The sequence below is a fragment of the Electrophorus electricus genome, chromosome 16 (genome assembly GCF_041902795.1).
Source record: "Electrophorus electricus isolate QZ-2024a chromosome 16, ASM4190279v1, whole genome shotgun sequence".
NCBI classification, from domain to species: domain Eukaryota; kingdom Metazoa; phylum Chordata; class Actinopteri; order Gymnotiformes; family Gymnotidae; genus Electrophorus; species Electrophorus electricus.
The window spans coordinates 17,855,799-17,877,682 of record NC_137512.1 but is presented as its reverse complement, the minus strand read 5'-3'; the positions used below and the strand labels follow the sequence as shown (position 1 = coordinate 17,877,682).

Below are 21,884 nucleotides of genomic sequence, written 5' to 3'. Positions count from 1 at the left end.
AGACTATTTTGACTAGGTTTGAGTGATTTACCAACCAAAACTATACTGACTGGATGAATAACAAAAACTGTTTTGCAATAATTAGTCTGTACAAGACTGCAAAACAATATGCAAGAATTTAGTTTCTAAGTGCAAGGCTATATGCAAGACTATACTTTTCTAACTGTGCACATATCAAGTGTTCCCAGTTAAAAAATTTAAAAAGTGGGAGGTCAGTGTGGGTTTGACAGAAGCACACATACAGGGTATGAAAAGCCCATGCTGCATGCTTTTCACCTTGGCCCCAGTCCCACTGACATGCTTTGGGCCCTACTGTTTTGAGAAGGCATGAATGTGAAAGATATGAACATGGATTACAGTTTGTTACATTATGCTTTTCAGTTTTGGGCATTATTGCTTATTATAGATTTGGAAATGAGTCACCACTCCGCAGCAGTGATTCTCATCAGTTGTTGATCCTAGTCTGCATTTATTTTTGTTTTGGTCAGCTGACTCAATCCCTTAAAGTTTCCTCTCATAGGTATTGCTCTTTCCGATGGTATGTCACTTTGTGGTAAGATCTTGCTGACTAAATGGTTTTAAACATTGCCCTTTGGAACTCTTATTTTTGCGTAGGATGGATGTCCTTATTTTTCAAGTCAGGTTGGAAAATGTGTTGCATTTGATATTCACACAGCTTGTACACCACAGAGACCCTTCTACACAAATGCACCCCCCCCCCCCCCCAATATATGATTTGTGAATTTGTAAGGTATTCATTAATTAGCCTACACATTGTATTGCTGGTAATATGCAACAAGTTAAAAATCAGTCAATTAAACTGAGGTCAAGCTACTGTCACATTGCCATGGAGTATTAAAACATGCAGACTTGTGACAGTGCAGGCATCTGTGTATGAGCTATTGTCTGAAATTGAGGCCAGCATTTACCTGACACTTTTATGCAAAGTGACTTACAATTATTGAGGGTTAAGGGCCTTGTTCAAGGGCCCAACAATGGCAACTTGGCAATGGTAGGGCTTGAACCAGCAACCTTCCAATCACAAGTTATGTACCTTAACCACTTAAATACCACTGCCCTAGCAACAGCCTCGTTGATGAGTATTAGTCATAAAAGCATATTATCTTGGCCCTTAAATTGAATATTTACACCATGTCACTGGGGAGATGCTAACAGAGGCTGATGAAAGGTGCAGAAGGGATCAACTCCTCAAACCCAGCTTGCATCATGGGTGGAGACTCCTCCTAGCTGGCAACAGATCACTGAAAACCATGGAGACTAGGAGACTGATGGGACTGCGTGAGGAGAGCTGCAAACAGGTCGTCGAACCCCCCAAAAAATTTCACTATAATAAACAAAAACATGTATTTTTAAATGTGATGGAAACACAGTGTTCTTGTGTCCCTCTGGCCTGGCATGGTTTTAGTGCTGTAATATGGATTCAGCAAAATGTACAGAGATAAATGCTTATGTTGCAACCTGATTGCAGTCAGCAGTTTTCTTCTTCAGTTCTTGCTACTAAAAAGCCAGGTTTACCAGACACTGGCTGCTTTATCCGTAGCAGAGCTCAGTAAAGGAGTCCCCTGCACTCTGAAGGACATGGCTGTGATGAAGCCTGCCCTGATCCCACAGCAGGAGAAAAAGGCAACATAACATGCTCTGAAGGCTACAGGACTTCCTTTCTTGTCTACTTGAATGAAATATGAACACATCTAGTCATATTCACTTGAAAGCAGACTCTCTATAAAGCTATACAAGTACTGGCAGCCATCAACAGCAAATGCCTCTCTTAAAGCTCCTGTTAGGAAGTGCTGCAACTTGCATCTGAATTTACCCGAGAGGCAATAAACAATACTTTTGGGTAATGATAATGGACATGTTGCCCTGAGGGAATTCTGTTGGTAAATGTTCTCTGGAGGTAAACTCAGTGGGGCCATTTCAGTATTCCCTGGCTTGGACTTTAAGAAAATAGGCCATATCGTTCATGGTTCTGTCCATGAGCTGTGAACCTGGTACTGCCATGCGAGATGCAAAGTGAAATTATTTTGGGACCAGATGCCATTGTCAACATTTTTTACTCTGTTAAAATGATAAATGACAAGTGCAATTTTTAAATAACAAGAAACGTGTTACATGTTTATCTCTCCAGCCTTGTGTATACTGACAGGTTTATATTATCTTCATTATCTTCTTACATGTGTCATACACTATGCTCTGACATGGGTAGGGCTTTTTTGGATCCAAAAGAACTAACCACCCAGACTATCCATATTTTCACCATGGGAATGCAAACATGTTCAACCTGTTACCACAGACAAAGATCAGATGTCCAGACCAATTTGTTTCAGTCAAGTCTGTGAAAGAAATTGAAATACAAAAAAATCAAGAGGTAAACAACATATAAAAACTAAATAATAACAACAGCTGAGGGGTAGGGTCCAGTGTCCAGTGCACTGGAGGCACAGTGACACAGATGATTCATCTCACCAACATCTGGAGAGGAGGCACGCGCACGCACACACGCACACACACGCACACACACACACACACACACACACACACACACACACACAACAATGTCTCAACAACGTGAGCACAAGGTGGTATCGTACACGACTGCAAGAGGAATCGGCGTGTCAGTTTTAGACTCCAAGGTCCGAGAGTGAGAACAGGAGCTCAAATGTGAGTTGGCACTGAGGGGAACACCCCCAACTGAGAACACCACCAATCTCATTCCATACAACAGTTTCCACCAGAGGAGAACTGCCATCTCTGTAGTCTGGGTGGGTGTGGGGAGGGGGGGGGGGTTAACTGATGAGTGAGGACGGGAGGTGATCCGGTAGAGGTGGGACACGTACAAGATCAAACAGAGGCGGATACGCTAGAGAAGGCCAGCCTCCCCGATTCAGCAACACAAATCATGAAGCCACAAGGAAAGAAAGAAACAAAAGAAGAAAAAAAAATGTGGAACTCGCTAACAGAATTTGGCCAACATTACATTTACTATGCATGTCTGCGTTTTGTTGTTTCCTTAGGTCAGTGAAGTCGGAGTGCTGGTCTGAGGACGTGTGTTGGGTGGTCCCAGAGAGGGGCCCTTATGTGGTCCCACTTCTTTTCTCTCACTCTCCCCGTGATGGGTTCAGTGGCATTCCTGGACCCGTACGCTCACAGGTAGAGCTCCTTGGCTCGGATTTGCTGCAGGCTCTCTCTCAGATCCTGGAAGCTGGGCCGTAATGCCACATCCAGTGTCCAGCACTGCTTCATGAGGTCATAGACAGCTGGAGGGCAGCCGTCTGGCGCGTCCATCTTGTAGCCTTTCTCCACACGTGGGACCACCTCCTTTAGAGGCTAGAAGGAAACAGAGAGAGGGGCAGAGTTTGCAGAGTTCACGCTAAAACATACTAAACAATACAGACAGTGGAGCACAATGCCCTCTGCTGGGGAATTGTATGTGGTACAGGTACAGGCAACACCCAGTTCAGATGAAGAGTTTTTATGCAAAACAACCTGATACTTCTATATCAGGATATTCAAATACAGTCAGTGTCCTTGGAAAAAGATGAGAAGCGAAACAAAAATACATTGAACATCTCTAAAAACAAAAAGGTGCATTTAACCATTGAAAATACTCACAATTCTTGGGTATGGAACACGGCCAAAGGAGTAGATCTCCCAGAGCAAGATTCCATAGCTCCATACATCAGACTTAGTGGAGAACTTCTGCTCATGTACAACAGGAAAAACAGGATTTAGCCATGTGTCTTTAGCATGTGACTGACTCATTCGTGTTCACACACACACACACACACACACACACACACACACACACACACACACACACACACACACACACACACTACCTTTTCTCTTAAAGCTTCAGGAGATGTCCATTTCACTGGGAGCTTAGCAGTGTCCTGAGTAGACGATGCCTCCTTGGTCAAACCAAAATCGCTGACTTTGGCAATGTTGTCCTCGGACACTAGAACATTCCGTGCTGCCAGATCTCTGTGGACAAAGTTATTGGCCTCCAGGTACTCCATGGCCTCACACACATCCCTAAGGAGGTGGATGCACCAAAAATGAGTGATGGTAGAGCAAAGAACTTGAATGGAGAATCAAGAATTACAACTAACAATGAACTATTTAAGAGCTCACATGGAGAATTTAAGCAGACAGTCTCCCCCAATAACAGTGCGTCCTCTAGAGCGCAAGTAGTCCACCAGGCTGCCCTGAGGAGAGACAGCCAAGTGTTGTTAGACATTTGAATTTGAGCTCAACCAGGTAACACACATGAATTCCTCATTCAAACAGAACCTCATGTTTTGTTTTAACTGTATTTATTTTTAACTTCAGTTAATTTCAAGTTCAGTATGTGTATTTTATTATTAGAATTCACCATATTCAAATATTTTACTTATTTACTTAACTTAAAAGATTCACCCAAGCACTTTGCAATTTGCTATCTAGCTATGAGATCTCAAATGCTAACATAAAGGTGGTTTATACATGTTTCAGCCAACACATCAGTGTAATTATAGCACATTACACCCCAAACACCTGCACAGATTAAAGACGAAAGGTTAAGTCAAGTCCTCAAACATCAACTGCTCACAGGCTCCTGCAGCCAATGCCAGTGTTTAGTCTCAGTCAAGCTGCAGGAACATGCAGTACAGTTAACGGACAAAAGATTTTGGGCTTGCTAACCTTGGCCATGTACTCTGTGACAATGAACAGGCTCCCCTTCTCCTCCACAATCACCCCCAAAAGCTGCACCAGGTTGTTATGTCTCATTTGCCTAGATGACACGCAGCACAGAACAGATTCAGTATTTCCACCCATGCTTTCAAAAATCCACTGCAATGACTGACGCCAATATAGCACGTCACTCATGGCAGACATGAGTTTAGTGTGCTGCACAGAAGCGATGCAGGCTTCATAAGCGTGTTACGTAGGGGATAATGGGGGCCGTACGTCATGACTGAGGCCTCTGCAACGAAGGCCTGCGCGGTGGCGTCATGTTTGATGCACTTCACAGCCACTTTAGTGCCTCTGTAGTCCCCCACCATCACATCTGAGAAGAATACAGTGCGCGCGCACACACACACACACACACACACACACACACACACACACACACACACACACACACACACACACACACAGCAAAGGGGAGAGTCACCATTAAAATGTTTTTCAAATAACGTCCTGCACGGCTGCACAGCAAGCATAACTGATAAAAATCACAAAGAGCTTGATGTGCAGTAGATGAGGGGAACCGAACAAAACTGGAAATTCCTAACAAAGGAAAAACTTCATTTGGCCATTCTTGCAGAACAAGAAACTTACCCCCAAATTCCCCTTTTCCTATGGTTTGAAGGAGCTTCAGTTCTTTGCGATTCAGTGCCCATCCACCTGCATGATGGGGAAGCACAGATGTATGAAACATTATTACAGCTGCCAAGAGCCCATAACCCCACCATACAATGGCTTCAAATAGCATACGTGCGAGGGATATAAAAAATGAGGTAGAAGCAAAATGAGTGAGAGAGACAGACGGAGAAAAACAAACAGTGAGACAGTCAGAAATAGGCAGAGAGAGAAAAGAGAGAAAGACAGATAGAAGCAGAGAGAGTATGTGGGAGAGACAAACAGAGAGAGAGCGCTAGCAAGAACTACTTACTTCGCAAGAACTCATCCTGTGCTGCGACAGTCCCCTCCATGAGCTTGGGTTTGATAAGTTTGGTACACAGGCCATCTGCGTCTTTGGTGTAGTGCTGAGGGTTAAAATCAGAGGCCACACACGTACATGTACACACACATGAATACAAGATAAGAAGTCTGTCACCATCATACTGGCATACAACAAAACATGGTGTGGCTTTTCCATTAAGCACCATATGCAGAGAATATACAGCCCCTCATGTTAGCAAATCAAATTTCAACCCATGAAGAATGAAAACAGCAGATCTGTGTTCTCTCAAAAACATTCCCATTCCGTTGCAGTACCATATGAAGGTGCTCAGGGGAACTCATAGTCCATCTTCCACCTTTAACTCTGAAATGTTTAGAAGGAAGGATAATCCCAACAAGCAGGATTTTGTTTCCTCTTATATGTTGTAAAGCATGTTAATAACTATTCATCAGCAGCAGAGGGCATCTCCAAGAGCTCTAGAGTACTGTGCTCATACCGCATGCGTGCGGGTGCACGCACACGCAGAACAACCCCACAGGCTCTGTAGTGGCGGAAGCTGCAGGCTGATAGCCACAGTGATGTATTGGTGGCAGCAGGGTGGAGTTGATCAAGACTCTTAAATGAGCCAGAACCCATGCAGCGAGCTTCCTCTTTGTCACTTCCTTTTTGTCAAAGTTTCCAGGAACTGCAGCGCGGGGAAAAGGTGAGATGAAAACCACGAACATGAGACAATGCTTTTCTCGCACACCATCAAGACCGGTGCACATAATTAAGAAAGTTGCTATAATTAACTATACCAAAACTATCAGAGGTAATTATGGTTTAAAAAAGGTGACAACCACCCATGCTGTCAGTCCCGTGCTACTGATGCATAAAAAAAAAAAAAAAAGATTTAAATGAGTTTAACTGTACACTGTGATAGACCTATGCAACACCAGCCACAGACAGGTTCACAAACCAGGGTGGTGATAACATGTGCACTGTAGGTACTCTGCAGGCCAAGAACGACATTTCGTGATAATCTCCTGTGTCTGCTAATGGATCGTTATTAAGGATGGGCTCACTGGCTCTGTAATGGGATCTGAAACCAAAGAGGAAAGCTCACCATGCCCACTGTTTAATCGTTTTAAAAAATAGAGACTTAAACGAGGCTTTAGGTGGTCTCTTACACACACAAAAAAAGCGCAATAGTATAGTGAACTGGGAGATAGAAAGAATAAAGAGACAGAAACAGTAATAGAGAGAGATAGAGTGAGAGAGACCAAAATTATACTGAAGAATGTCAGGAATTCAGTAATAGTCTTGGTTGTGGAGAGAGGCAAGAGATGGAGGAGACAGCCCCAACAGCACCAAGGAGGGGTCAAATCATCCAACCACCATTCTGCTCCATTTACAAACGTTACCACACCGCACTAGAGTTATGAAAGCATGGTCACAGTCATGGTCACAGAGGGCTTCCTCTTTAAAAGATGGAGGAATCACGGTGTCCATTGTTGTTTTTGGGGTTGATGCTATTAAAGGAAAGAAACTTCATTTCACAGAGAATAAGTGACTTCTATTTTAGCTATTGAGCAAATGACTTGAAAACATGGAGCCAAGCTCTGAAAATAATCTAGTTGCAGACATGTCTGAAACTTAATATACACTCAAGCACAAATGCACAGTCACATTTTTGCGTACATATAGCCACATGCTAGCAAAAAAAATTGTATTATTAGAACCCTCTGACGTCCAGCTGAGTGCATGTGTGCGCGTGCACACATTTCCTGGAGCATGATTCAAACACTCTCTCTGGTTCTGTGGCCATGTCTGACGTGAAGGCACTTCCTGTTTTGTCTATTTTTGGACAAGTATGTGATTATCAGTAAGAAAAAGGTGGCAAAGCAAGAGAAAGTCCTCCAAGTACTGCACAGAATTTACAGAGAATCCTTTCAAGTGAAATATATCCCATCAGAAAGGCCGAGCACTCTAATAAATCAAATGATGAGCTTAAGTGTAAAAGTCCAACGAGGAGAACAATCCATTTAAACCTACTGAAGAACAAGGAAGGGCAACACTACTTAACTGATTAGACTAGACCAAAAGACCCAAGGCATTACCATGCTGGCAAGCAGGGCAGATGTACAAGCATGCACTTAGTAATACAGTAAAAATATACACCGACAGCCACTTCATTAGGCCTGTACTCCTGCTCATACATGCAATTATCTAGTGAGCCTAAGGAGCAACAGTGTAGTGAATGAAGGCATGAAGGTATGGATGAAGAGCTTCTGTTAATGTTCATAACAGAAGGGTGGGGGGTTGATTCGTGTGACTTTGACTGTGGAGAGGTCGTTGATGCTGATTTGAAACTGCTGATCTCCAGGTACTTTCGCACGCAGCAGTCCCTAAAGTTTGCACAGAATGGTGCAAAAAAACAAAACAAAACAAAAACAAACAAATAAACAAACAAACAAAAAAAACATCCAGTGAGCAGCACTTCTGCAGGTGGAAAACCTTGCTGAAGAGAGAGGTCCGAGGAGAACAGCCAAATTCATCTTGAGTGACAGGAAGGTTAGGCTAATCACTGTTGTGAGCAGAAAACCTACGTGTAAAATGTTATTCCTTGGGATGGATGGGCCACATTAGCAGAAGACCACAATGTATTTCACTGTCCGCCATGACCAGAATCCTGAGGCTACCATGGACACAGGCAGATGAAAACTGGCCAGCTGCCAAAAACCACTTCCTGGTGTGATGAATCTCCATTTCTGCTACAAAATGCAGATGGTAGGATCAGACTTTGGTGCGAACAGCATGAATCCACAGCCCCAACCTGCCTTGTGTTAGCAGGTCAAGCTGTTGCTGGTGGTGTAATGGTGTGGGGAATGTTTTCCTGGATCACCCTGGTGCCCCTAAAGGCTCAACAAACATTGTTCAAACATCACATCCTGTCAGACTATTTCTGCCTACAGTGCACATCCTTTATTGGCCACAATTTAATTATCTTAGAATAGCGACTTCCAAAATGATAATGCACCGCGTCATAAAGCTCAAGTCACTTCAAATGGTTTCCACGATCACGACAATAAAGTTTAGAGTAGTTTAGTGGACTCTCCAGCACGCAGATCTGAATGCACTGGAGCACCGTTGGGATACGATGAAAAGGAGATTCGCAGCATTAAATGTGCACCCGACAAAATCAGCAGCAACTATGTGATGCAATTACGTCAATATAGACTACAACAATAAAGGATTGTTTCCAATACCATGTGCAACGCATTCATGACGACAAACTGTTCTGGGAAGAAATGGAGGTTCTACCTCCAACGCAGTATTAAGATGGTGTTCATAAAGTGGCTGGGGAATGTACATCACTGCCCAACTGAACAATCAGACTATATCAGTTAATTAGTTTTTATTTCATGCCAAACTAATTTGCTGCAGAAAAAAAGCAAGTTGCAGACAGCAACTAAGTGAAAAATTAAGATATTTTTGTAAGAAAAATATATCTTACATTTTTATTTATATTGTTTATATATTTTGGAAAATTAAAATTCAAAATACATATTTTGGCAAATTTTTGTTGCAATGTGATTATTTCTAGATTGTTGATATATTTATTTATGGTTTAGACTGCTTTTGGTTCTTTTTGTATGCATTCTGAATACTACTGCATATGGCCAGTGCAGCAGAGTTGAAGCTTCGCTTCAACTGGAAACTTTGTTGGTCCAAAAGCAGCATATTATAAAAAGCTTGGTGACATGATTTCTGGAGTACTCTAAAATGCAACTTTTGCTCCTCTCATCATTATGCACCTAAAGCAAAGGCATTTATTGCTTGAGACAACCTGGTTGGCTCTCAAAGTATTTTGTGGATGACAAGCATAAGAAAATAAACTGGCAACCTGTGTTTCCCTTATTGTGGGACTGACTGGTAACTCAGTGGTTAAGGTACTCAACTAGTAATTAGAAGATTGCCAGTTAAGGCCCTTTAACCTCAATTGCTCAAGATGTATTCAGACGTAATTGTAAGCCGCTTTTATTCAAGATAATTGAATAATTTGAATAAATGTTTATTGAGCACCGTGCATGTGATGCGGTGGTATTAAAACTACAGGCTCCCCAATCCAGTGGATTCCACAGGTGCCCAACAATAAGACCTCAAGCTCCAGCCTAGTGTGTGTGTGTGTGTGTGTGTGTGCCAGCGCTGGACATCCGGCGCGCTCACCTCCACAAGCTGCATGAGGTTCTCAAAGTACTCCTCCTCATCTATGGTGAGCTTGCCACCATGGTAGATGATGCGGTAGTGCTCCACCTTGCCATCACAGCTGACGCAGAGAGTGTAGTCACCGGGGTAGTTGGTGCTCTCACGCACCAGGAAGAGGCCAGTCTCAGGTGGGTAGAGCAGCCTCTCTGCTTGTTCGCGTGTGATCTTCCCATGGAACCATCTGAGGAAGGCAGGGCACAATACAATCTCAATGCACTGTATATCAATATATTGATACACAAATGAAAATTTTATATACATGTTATTTACCTCATAGACATTCCTTAAAAGTCCATAACAAAGAACATGTCAGTCTCCATAACAGAGTTCTGACAAAGGGCAGGGACATTACTGCCAGCATGAGAGGGAAGTAGGGCTTCGAATCTTCAAATGTACACCACCGTGTTTCTAGAGGTCACACAGTGTGTGCCATGGTTTAGACTACAGATGTTGGCATGGTTTTACACTGACGTGGTTCCTCAGACTGGCAGAAATTCCATGTTAGCATTCAGGAGGAAAAGGGTTTCCGTTTAACCCGGCTACGTGGAGAAACGTCTAATCAAGGACACCTAAGTGGAGATACATTGTAGGTATGTACATGGGTCTGAGACCTTAAGGTCACCCAAAAATGTCAATGTTGACTTCAAAGTAGGTTCATATGGTATACAATTTAAAGACAGCACCCATTGAATACACGCCTGGGACACTAAATTACAAGTTTCCAATATGACTACAGTGTCTGACCCTGCTGTGGTACACAGCATGGCAATCATGCGATCTGCATTACAGAGAGGCCTGTAATGCTGCATGTGCACTGGGGCAACATAGACCTGGCCACTGAGTAGCGAAAGGCCACCATCAGTCACGCAACCTGGTGGGTTTGAACCTTAAACAGCAATAAACAGATAATTTCAGGTGATGATTACACAGGGTCCTGATAATAAAGCATGCCATGCCAGCAACGCTTTGTGCATCTAAAACAAACACTGGAATATGCAATAATTGAATGACAGGGGTCCTTTTTGAGATAGCCCCCATCCCCCTCATATCCACATGGGGCTTTTTGCATATCACAGGCCAGATGATTGCTCTTTTTTCCATGTCCCTGATTTCTGTGAGCAGGCTTTCTTGGTTCACTGCCTGCTCTCTCTTAGTTCAAGCAGTCAGGCTCCAAAGAGCCGATTCAAATAAGGCATCAGGCATGAGCACGGAGCACATCAGCAGGAAGACGTCCGTCACGAGCACTAGCACAGTAAAGCTAAAATCGATGGTATCTGAGGCCATGGGCCAAATTTTGCCCATACATGCTAAAAGCGGTACATCGGCATGGCTGTACCTATTCAACCTACTCGCACTTTAACACTGGCGATAAAACCAACGCTCTTGCATGACACTAAAAATGGCTCTCTTAACACATACTTCAATTACAACACAACAGCAGTAAAGACTAGCAGAAGACTAAAGAGCACTCTTCTTTGAGAGAAGAGTGTAGAAGGTGGCAGAATCCAGTAAATACATGAACATAAAGCACAAAGCGACACACTGTGCACTCTGGCAAATAACATAATAATGTGTGTGTGATGACTGTCATATAAAAAAGTCTGCAAATGAAAAACTGCATGCTGTCAAAAAATTAACAAATATCTTAGGGCTGTGTCATACAGATTTAAATTGATATTGTGGAAATTTTAAACTCAAATGTGATATTTTATGCATCACAATATATTCTCAGACACGCCAGCACACTGATAGACAGATATATGCATTGTTGCACGACACACATACCACATTCCTAATACTTACGGCATAAGGCTGAGTTTGGCACAGGACTTCACCCCTTCTCGCTTCTGAACATAGTTTGCCGGGATGGTACCCTCTCGTCCAACTGTGTTCTTGGCTTTGTACCAGTTTGGGTCCTGTCAGTAAAGAAAAGTAAAAGGATTTGTCTGGTTAAAAAAAAAAAAAGAAGCTCTGAAACATGAGAAGTATTTAAGCAATACATGTGTGCCCAACATACAGACGGAGATGATAAAGCACACTGGCAGGGATTTAAGACAGTAAAAGAACTATCGTGTCTGTAAATAGGATGAACCGATCCCATTTTAGTGATGTGGCAATGAACCAACCTTAGTGACCCCTATAATGGTCAGGACATCTCCTTTACACAAGGGCAGGTCCTGGTCAGTTGTGCCAGAAAAATTGTACCTAGCCACACACTCAGTGCCTGGAGGCCAGATGGTCTAAAGATAAGTCAAGACAAAGCAAAGCTCTGCAGTCAGTGGACACCACAAAGCATGTAAAAACCATGATATAACTACATGACACTACTGTGGGAACCAAAAACACTGAGATTTTTAATGACATTGTAGAGCTATACTAAACCCTAACTACTACCGCATTTCATAACACAGACAATTTTTCCCCCCAATACAATATATATAAAGCATAATACATATAATAACCTTAAGTGGAAAAAATAATTCTCCCAAAATGTATGCATTGCTAATAACTGAACTACCCACAAGCTCGCCTCAGACCACTACAAGCTTTTTGATCTTCTATATTTATCTAAATGTATTCCATTTCATTTACTTTCTACTGTATCTTTTGGCAAAGCACGTTATTTAAAAAGCGGTATAAATAAAGCTTGTAATTAAAATGAACAGAGAATCAATTATTATGCAAAGTAGCTCTGGGAAATCCGCTCCAACTTCCTCCACCTATTTGCATGGGTGGTGTTTTAGGGTGCATTTAAAAGCATTCCTTTAACCTCAGAGCTCTCAGCTGGTTCTGACCTGTATGGCAGACATGTTGAGGAGGGTGAAGTGAGGGTGGGAGAGAGGGAAGGAGAATATCCTCTCAGTTTCTCGCCAGGTCGAGCAGCACCATTAGACCCCTGGCTACAGTATCCAGCTTGTCCCAGCACACAACCAAGAACTGCACGACAAAGGGGGAAAAAAACGTCCATTAAAAATCCCCCAGAAACACACCAGAGTTGGGAAACGCAACGAGCGGTTGACCCAGACAAAGAAAAGGAGGGAGATTCCTGTGAAACACTATTCTCTTAAAATGGTACCTACCTGCGGGAGCCCCTTTAGTCAAAGCGTTATTAGCTGGTTCCTCAGAGAGGCACCTTGAGCAGCATCCAAGTACAAAGCAGTGATGCTTGTTAGATTTTACAAGTTTTCATAGAAGCAGCCGATTGAACCGACCAATTACACTTAAGACAGCATGTTAACTTGAGCGGCTTAATCACAGGAAACAAACGTATTCTCTCTCTCTCCCGCTCTCTCTCACACTCACACTCACTTGCGCACACACACACTTTCAAGAGGGAAGTGGTAACTGCAGATTTTCCGATGCCTCAGACAGGAACTGGGGCTGATCGGGGTTTACGGTTTTGCCATCCTTAGGACGTTCTGAAGTCTGTTGTCAAAGCCTGGTGGGAGGATGCTCAGCTAAAACAATCTGGTGTCACTTAAAAATATTACAAGAGAGCATTCTATTAAAAGGATCACAATACTAAAATATTAGCATCAGCATCATCTCATGATGACAAATTAAGACACTGTTTAGGGAAAAGAGAACTGAAAGTTTTGGTCATTAAAAATAGACAAAGCCCTTTCAAGAACATGAAGAAATGATTTGAGCAATAAAAATCAAGTCATTACCAAGAAGCCATGCCCATCATACTACAGTACAAAAGAATGGACTGTTTCTCAAAGTACCATGACAATAAGACCTCCACAGAAACTACTGAAGTAATACCTCCACCACCTGGGGCTGAATGCTGGGTAGCCTTTACTGAACTGCTGTGTTATGCTTCACTAAACTAAGGCCTACCTACAGGAAGTCACTGTTTTCTTCTTAAAAGAGCCTGATGTGAATAAACAGGCAAAGGACTTTAATGGTGACTGCTGAAATATTTCTGCTTGATTTACTTAAATGTTCTAGCATAAACAAAGAAACAAAACACTTTTACTTTTCGGCTGCTACACAATCAGAAAAGGCGGTTCACATCCAGCGCTCTTTAAAATGTTTTTACCTCAGGTCAATATTGTCTACTAATAAACACGTCAGCTCTCTAAAATGTGACAAGCCTGCGCTAGCGATGCTACATGTAGTAAGTACTGCTGGGCAGTCCAGGTGCTCTGCGTGATGGCTGTGTGGAAGTGCACAGCCGCTAAAACAACCGTTAGTGGCTGATGGAGGCTGGGCGAAGGGTGTGGTCCACTGAAGCAGTGAAAGGGGTAGCGACCACAGCTATACGGTAGCTCTTATAGCAAAGATATAACCCACTTCCTTTTCACAACACCCTCTTCCTCAACTGCTCCGACAGCCTAATTTTATACTGCCTGGACAAGAATAACATGACTCATTTAAAGATAGTAAGCAGGCTGTGAGGCTAAACCGAGACTTGTTGTTTCGGACAAGTTGAAATGATGACATAACGACCAGTCGGTTGAAATGCAGATGCAGGTCACACAGACGACTAGCTCATAACCAGTTCTGCTGGAGCATTTTCCCCGATATTTCTGCCTACAAAAGCAGAAAAATAAGCACTTTATGGGTCAAATCAACTGAGATGAACTCTTGAAACTGAAGCTATTTAAAGATATTTCTATTTATATGGCAGATTCACAAATTTATATACTAGTTATAGGAAACATTTACTACTTAACTATACACACACACCATTGTATTCACAAAGGGCATTTCCTTCCTGAGACAACCCACTACTAACACTTCATAAACTAACTACAACTCTTGCTGGGTTCCCTGCAAATATAACGCACACCACAAAAGTCTGCTCTTAAAACTTAATTATTATCCAACCTCTTCATTTAACACTTACTTAAATTCCATAATGCAAAAGCAAAAAAAAAAAAATGTAAAAAGCCCCCAAAAAAGGGAATGGAGAACCACAGTCTCAGTCGGCTTGGATATTCAGTGTGAGAGCGAGAAGTGCTCGTTCCTAACAGGCATTGAGCATGCCCCTCAGGCATGCGTGACCCGGGCACAGGGAGAAGAGTACAGGTGCTGCACTTCACTCCAGTCTTTCAGGTGGATATGGAGAACTGAACCAATACCTCTGGCACAAAACTACAAACACCAGAGAGCAAACAGCAGCACTTTCAGCCCGGTGACAGAATGCAGGGTGACAAATATGTAGCACAAGCTTGGGCTTACTTCATTAAGTTAGTAGACAGTCATACTGAGACCAAGCAGAGAAGGTGAACAGATGGCAGGGTTGAGCATACAGTCGCCACATACATGTACGCACACACAAAAACAAAAAGGTACATGTGTGCATGCATACACACACATACAGAGGGGAAAAACATGATGCAAACTTTCAAAAACCTCAAGAAACGGAAATAAAATCTCTACAACAAAAAAGCAGGATGCTGCAGTTGTGCACAACATCCCCCCCCTGTGAGCTGCAGTGGCTGTGGAAGCACCTCATCTTTTCATTTCAACATGTTCACCATGAAGAACTGAGAAGTCTCCAACCTTTTGATGAGAGCAGCGACATCAGCCAATTACCAGGAAGTCAGTGACCAGGGACTATATGGGAGGAGCTACAGCCAACCCAGGGGCGCTTCCCAGGGCTCGGCTTCCAGCGAGAGAAGGCCGCTTTATGGGTATGGTGGCACAAAAGATGAAAAGTCTATGGAACATTACAGAAGACTCAGAGGGGACCCAAAGCTCTCCTCCCTACCGAATGACAACACAGAAGTGTCTTTGTGCAGGACCTGGTTTTCACTTGGGCTGGATCAAACAGAGTTGGGCTTTTCTCTTTAGCCAGAATGTTCTAAGAGGAAAACGCTATGATATCAATTTGGTATTATGACGCTGCAGGAACGCGCACACCTGCTTAGGTATAAAATGTGTGCCATGCAAAATTTTGCGAAGGCACAGCAATCGCAGGATAAAGCAAATACAGCAATGCATGGAGAGAAGATACACAGAATGAACAAAGAGAGAGAATGATCAGAAACCTTAAAAGCTCTGTCTGAGAGGAGCATCGGAGAGCAGGACAGCACACTCACAAACAAAGCCATGCGAGAGATTACCACCATATGTCACAGACTAGAAGAGACACGATTGGGTTGGAAGACCATGCTGTGTGAAATGGAACTGAGGGCGTGAGAGAAGGAGCAAGAGAGTGCCCTAAGGATACAAAAGGAACCAGAATTGTCAAGTGTGAAAACTTGAGGTGGACTGCGATGGGGTGGGGGGGGGGGGTGACGAGCTCCACACCTGAAGGGTTTCAGCCTCCCAGAGAAGTTGACCCTCTTCAGATCCTCTCCTTAGGTGCTCAGCAACCAGAACACACCCCGACATCCAAAATATGCAGATGTGCAGCAGCTTCAAACACAGCACATGACTCACAGCAAAGACGCTCATAAGGTCATAAAGACGCTCATATTGCTCGTGTTTCCATTCGTAAACCAATCCAACCACATCCAACACCAATGGAAGCCGAAGTAATTACACAAATGACAGTGATATTTTCTAGCAGTTTATGAGGCATTAAGGTGTTGTTCTCTACATCCTGGTATGCTGTCCATTTGCGTGCCAAGCATGGTGGCTTTTGAGCAGGACTGTAAATCCTGTAAATCCGCGTCTTGGATGTTTCGGTTGAGTGTGGTTACAGTCACAAATGCAGACAAAGAATGCATGCATTAACAAGAAATTCACTGTGACTATATCTTGAAAAGTAAAATGACATTTTTCATCATAATTAACAGCCCCTAATATTGGTATTTGTTGTGTGTCGGTGGTAATGTGCCTTAAAGGTGCGTGTTCGTATTCCCATGTGGTGAAATGTCAGGGAGACCGAACATACAATATAAATAGGCATCCTTTGTTCTTGTATAGTAAGTTATTTAAACTGCATTTGCTTTAATAGTCTTCTACTCCCACTACAGGACTAATTCAGTTCTGTCTTTCTACATCTTTAAAATTAAATGGGGGGGGGGGGGGGGGGAGAATTCTCTTTTCGATAAAATCAGTAACAGGGCCAACAGTTACATCTGTTTGTCCATCTTTTCTAGCTACATGCTTTATATGTGCAAGTATTAGAGGGGGAAATTACTACCTGGAAGAATGACTCTTTCCTTACAGTGAGCAGGTCGGGGCAGGACCAGACAGGCACAGAGCGCCTGTCCCACGGTGACACGGCATTCTTAACTTCACTCTCATTCTCTCTTTCCCTTTCTCTTCCCTTCATTTGAAATACAAGTAATGTAACTTCTAACAAACCTAAAACCACCCTCAGCAGGTCTGGTGAGAATTCAACTGTAATGTGATCAGCTTATTAATTAAATGCTGTTTCCTCTAAAGTGTTGCTCAAATACAGAGACAAGTAGAGAAATAAACAAAATAATTAACTAACAAGAGATGAGTTAGATCGTCACTTACTACAATCCCATGGCGAAACTGATGTACATTTGACAAGCTTCACAGCTTTGTTATTTCCACCCAAACACAGAAGCTTGGCGTTACTGGCAGGCCTCTATTAGCTTTACTGGCTTTGCTTTTCATTGCCCAAATCTGCATCACACCACTGCTGTGGATCCTCCACAGTCCCGAGGCACTCTAGAGTGCTTTAAAGGACACAGCAAAGCAAACTCTGTGGCAGCTGGAAAATGTCCTCCACACTAATTATTTCTGCATATCATCAATATTCATGAATGCTAAAACTCCAAACCTTAAAATTTAAAGGGGGGGGGGGGGTGTCAGGTCAGAGCAGCAGGCAGGGCAGATGTTTCGGTCGTCTTTAGCCTACAGAGCTGGAAAACCACTGCTTGCATGTAAAGTAGTTCAAATTAGGGGGTATGGCTCCTGTTTTGCTTCAGAAAACACATTCATGATATAGTGACAGGTGCTGAGATTGAAAGACTGGAGATTAGAGGCATTTCCACACAGTCATGAGCACAGTGTGGGGGAGGGCCACGTCTCTGAACGGTTCAGGTCATGGCTGCTTCTGCATGCCAAGGAACGTGCAGCTGCAAAGACCCCACAGAGCCACGGACGGAGCCACGGACGGAGGATTGCAAGGACAACGTCAGCCGAACACACGGGGCTGACAGGAGCGCAGGCTGGACAAGAAGCAGTAACGTGAAGCACGGCAGAAGCCCGGCAGCCTGAGCCATGTTCTCAGCCTTGGTAGTGACTCCCCCTCAACCCCTCCCGTTCGCAACCCCTGTGCAGAAGCAATGGCAATGCAGAGGCCTGTGGCTGACTCAGATTGCCCTGCTTTCATGCTCTCCCCTCAAGGCAGAGCAGCTCCTCTGTCCCTCTTTGATTCTCAGTGGCTCATTCACCCTGTTCATGTACCAGTGAGCTGCAAAAAGGGCTACCCGCATGAACTGAGAGGCCTCTCTGAACTAAAACTCAGAGGAAAAGACATGGGACATGGTTGGGTGTGTAATAACATGTGAAGAAGCAATGAGGGTTTGTGTTGTATTATGTTGTTATAGTGTGTGTGTGTGTGTGTGTGTGTGTGTGTGTGTGTGTGTGTGTATGGGGCAGACAGCTGAAATAAATAAATGGAGAGCTGGCCAACTTCACTCCACCCTGAGTGCCTGCAGATGTTTGTCTTTGTGGGCCCTTAGCTGCAGAATAGCAAGACAGCTGCAAACATCTGGCTAGTAATGCCAGCCCATCATCTGACTCACAATGTCATCAATTAGTCATTTAATGCCCTTCAAATACACACTTGAACCTTATGTCTGCCCAAAGAAAAAAAGTCTTATTTCCAGGATCAGCTGAGACCCAGGAAATACTAAGGTGAGTGAATCCTTACGCTCCAAAACTATCAATAGATAGATATCTGTTATCTGCAGAATATTAGTGTGATAACCACTTTGTTATTCATGCATCACTCTAAACTGTAGCTGGGGCATATTTGTACCCATGCTTTTACATTGCTGATGATCCATTTGAATAAAACACATGAATGCATCATCTTCGCAAAAACTGTGCTGTGGGAGTGCCATGAGCCTGTCTGGATCCTAACCAATGCAGGGGGTGGTGCATCACTGGCTGCACTCTGACCTGATTGTGTCCCTGGTATGCCGCACCACAGCCCGCTCCCAGACAGGCTCAGCCTGGCCATTCCAAGCAGCCCCCCTCTGCTGGCACCTCCAGCAAGCACCCACAGGGCACTGCTGTGGGACAGAGACACCAAGGGTAACGCTTGCCTTGCTTACACCGCGCACACAAACAGGCGGATTTCACCGGAAGGCTTGAGAGGCTGCATGCAAGTGCAATCTGCAGTAGCTGCTGCAAGCGATCAAAGCCATGCCTGTTTCCTGAACCACAGAAGGCCAAGCCAGGAGATGCTTAGGACAAGGAAGCAATGGCTGTGCAGGGCAAACTAGCCTAACATCTATAAAGGAAGGATGCAGTGATGGTAAGCAAAAGCAACAGTTTTACTCTAGAATGAAAACCACAAACCAGAACCCATAAAACTTAATTTAGACAACTCCACCAGAATCCTACAAAGTACAAGGAGAGGAAGCTGAGCAAATAAAGAGAAACCGAGAGTGGGCCAGGAGACCCACTGCAAATTACAGGTCTAAACATACAAACAACTCAGGCAAATCCCAAATGTTGACAGTGGTTTAAATGCACAATGAAGCGGTCTGTACTAAAATGAAGCCCTCCATGGAATAATAAAAAATGTGAACGAAAACATGTGGCTTTATTTAGCTGACGTACGGTAAACTATCAGCCTGCAAACGGCATCCGACATGATCCGTATAACGCAGGGAAGCATATTACCAACCAATCAAAACATTATAGTCAGCATTATAATGTCAACACAAACACATTATTCACTTATTCCCATACAGATGATTTTGCTTAATTTTGGTACAAAACTGAGCTCCACTGGGAGAACCGTCAGTGTGGTGTGGTACAGGCTGTGGGATTAGACAGGAACAATTCACTGCTCCAGTTAGGGCAAAGTCTGGCCTGTGTGCTGACGAGGAGGAAGTGACCTTCTGAGGCCAGCAGGTCTAAATCCAGCTCTTGTTCATTAATTCAAATCAGCTCCAAAAACCACACTGGGCCTTTATGACTGCATGAGAAGACCTGTATTTGAATAATTGGCCATTTGACTGGTGGGATTTTTTATTTTTTTAGATTATATAAAACAGCAAAAACAAAAGGTGGTCTTTTTAACAGGCTGTTTATGTTTAATGAAAGCAGCGTTAGCTCAGGTTAAAAAATAGCCTGCAGCCGTTTGTGTGTTTGATGAAATGTCTCATTGCACTGAGTTGGTTGGACAACTCTTTAAAAATACATTTGTGAAACTCAATGTTATTTTTTGCTGTAACTTTTTTTTTTTTTTTGTAACTGCTAAAATTCTTCTGAGACAGATGCTATTCCAACACGTCACTACACGCATGTGTAGTTATTAAGCACAACCCAGAGAATCTCATCTATCTCCTGCCACAAATCTCAGGCTGTGAAAACTGCCATTTTCCTGGATCCTTGATCCTAATAACCATCCAAGAAACCATGACAACATAACACGAGAGCGAGGCTGTCCCAGTCCACTGCATGACTGAAACCCAATGAAATAAGGTTCACTCTAGTGCATTTAGTCATTGAAGTACTCACTTCCTAAATGCCATCAAGCTGACTGGCTTCAAAACTACACTGGGGCCCTTTTATTGTAACATACTGAGAAGTTATATTCCACCCCATTAACAAAATCTAATGGACCACTTTGAGACCCAATATGTTTGGCCTTGAAAAGACACTGAAGCTCAAAGACACCCACTTGAGACATTGTAACTGGGACAGCTGTGCGCCTACAATAAGCTCCCCCCTCCCCTCTACTACCAACACTTAATTTAGATCCAGTATTCCAATCTACAATGTCTTCCTTCCAAGTCCTTAGCTATTGATACAAGGACTGAAGACAGCAGTCGGTCTAAACGAAGTACGCGAAAACAGACAGTCGGAGAGAGCCATCTGACATTACATAACAGCACTACAGTGAGCACGAATAATTAGATGTGCTTTGTTCGCGATTGTACTGGTTTAGTAATTGTAATTATTAAACGGATGTAAAATGAAGAGACAAAACAACCTAACGGTTATTGAAAGCGTCTGTGTAGAGGAAGGTAAGCATACCCACTGAAAGGGAGTACCTGTATCCGCTTGTGTTTGGCAGTGCGCAACCGTTGGTTTCCAAATGAAGACTGGTGAAAAGCAAAGAAAGGATCTTCTCAAGGTTTCTCCACTGAATTCAGTCGCGTATGGATCCAAGTCAAGACGCTATTAAGAGGACAATCAGCGGCGGCTACAGGCGCAGTCACTCACGATAACAGGACCAACAATATGCAACGATCGTCAGATCTTCCGGTGGAGAGAAAAAAGCGCTCGTTTCAGAGCAGTCTAGCGACATCAGTTGAGACAATAGAGGAAGGCGTAAACCGTGCATATATGCTACCTAAGACTGCACGCGTTTTTATTGTGAGCCAAACCGCCTTGCCAAGGCGAATTTTTTAGTTATCTAAAACGCTGCAGCAGAACAACTTAACAAGGACACTGAACGCGATCTATGTCTGTTGATGTATGCGTTCAGTTTATGATCTCGGACCAAAAGCGCAGAGCGCTCCCCTGCCCCAGCTGTCGCTAGCCCGATCACACACAGGCCCCAGAACAGGAAACGTAGCCATGCCATGCCCGAGCGCATGCGCGGTCACAACAGGCGCGTCTCGTGTGCTCTCTAAATGAAATGTTACTGGGGCGACAGCCTCTGCTCAGACTGAAAAGTGCAACGGTTTGTGGATTAAATTTATGCTTTTCACACAATTCATATTTTAGACTGTTTATTATTATAAAAGGAAGTCTTTATCACCTTAAATAAATAGATTTATAAAGCAGGACCCCTACCCTAGGCTGCAATAGGTGCGCT

General features: G+C 43.4%; 1 protein-coding gene across 4 annotated transcripts; it reads right to left on the bottom strand.

Annotated features, from left to right (window-relative positions):
* Positions 1-763: 763 nt before the first annotated feature.
* csk (C-terminal Src kinase) lies at positions 764-21,630 on the bottom strand. Of its 4 annotated transcripts, none has more exons than XM_035532365.2 (13): positions 21,098-21,630; positions 12,736-12,877; positions 12,067-12,180; positions 11,744-11,856; positions 9,902-10,121; positions 5,681-5,774; positions 5,347-5,412; positions 4,972-5,071; positions 4,705-4,795; positions 4,156-4,229; positions 3,861-4,056; positions 3,634-3,720; positions 764-3,348 (listed from the first exon to the last, which is right to left on the bottom strand). In XM_035532365.2, exons 2-13 carry the CDS (start codon positions 12,748-12,750, stop codon positions 3,166-3,168), a joined length of 1,353 nt encoding a protein of 450 aa, XP_035388258.1. In that variant the 5' UTR covers positions 12,751-12,877; positions 21,098-21,630; the 3' UTR covers positions 764-3,165. The 4 variants fall into 4 exon arrangements, with proteins under 4 accessions (XP_035388258.1, XP_081555090.1, XP_035388256.1 ...); XM_081698964.1 differs by having other exon boundaries at positions 765-3,348; positions 21,102-21,630; XM_035532363.2 differs by having other exon boundaries at positions 765-3,348; positions 21,115-21,630.
* Between the last annotated feature and the right edge of the window lie 254 nt (positions 21,631-21,884).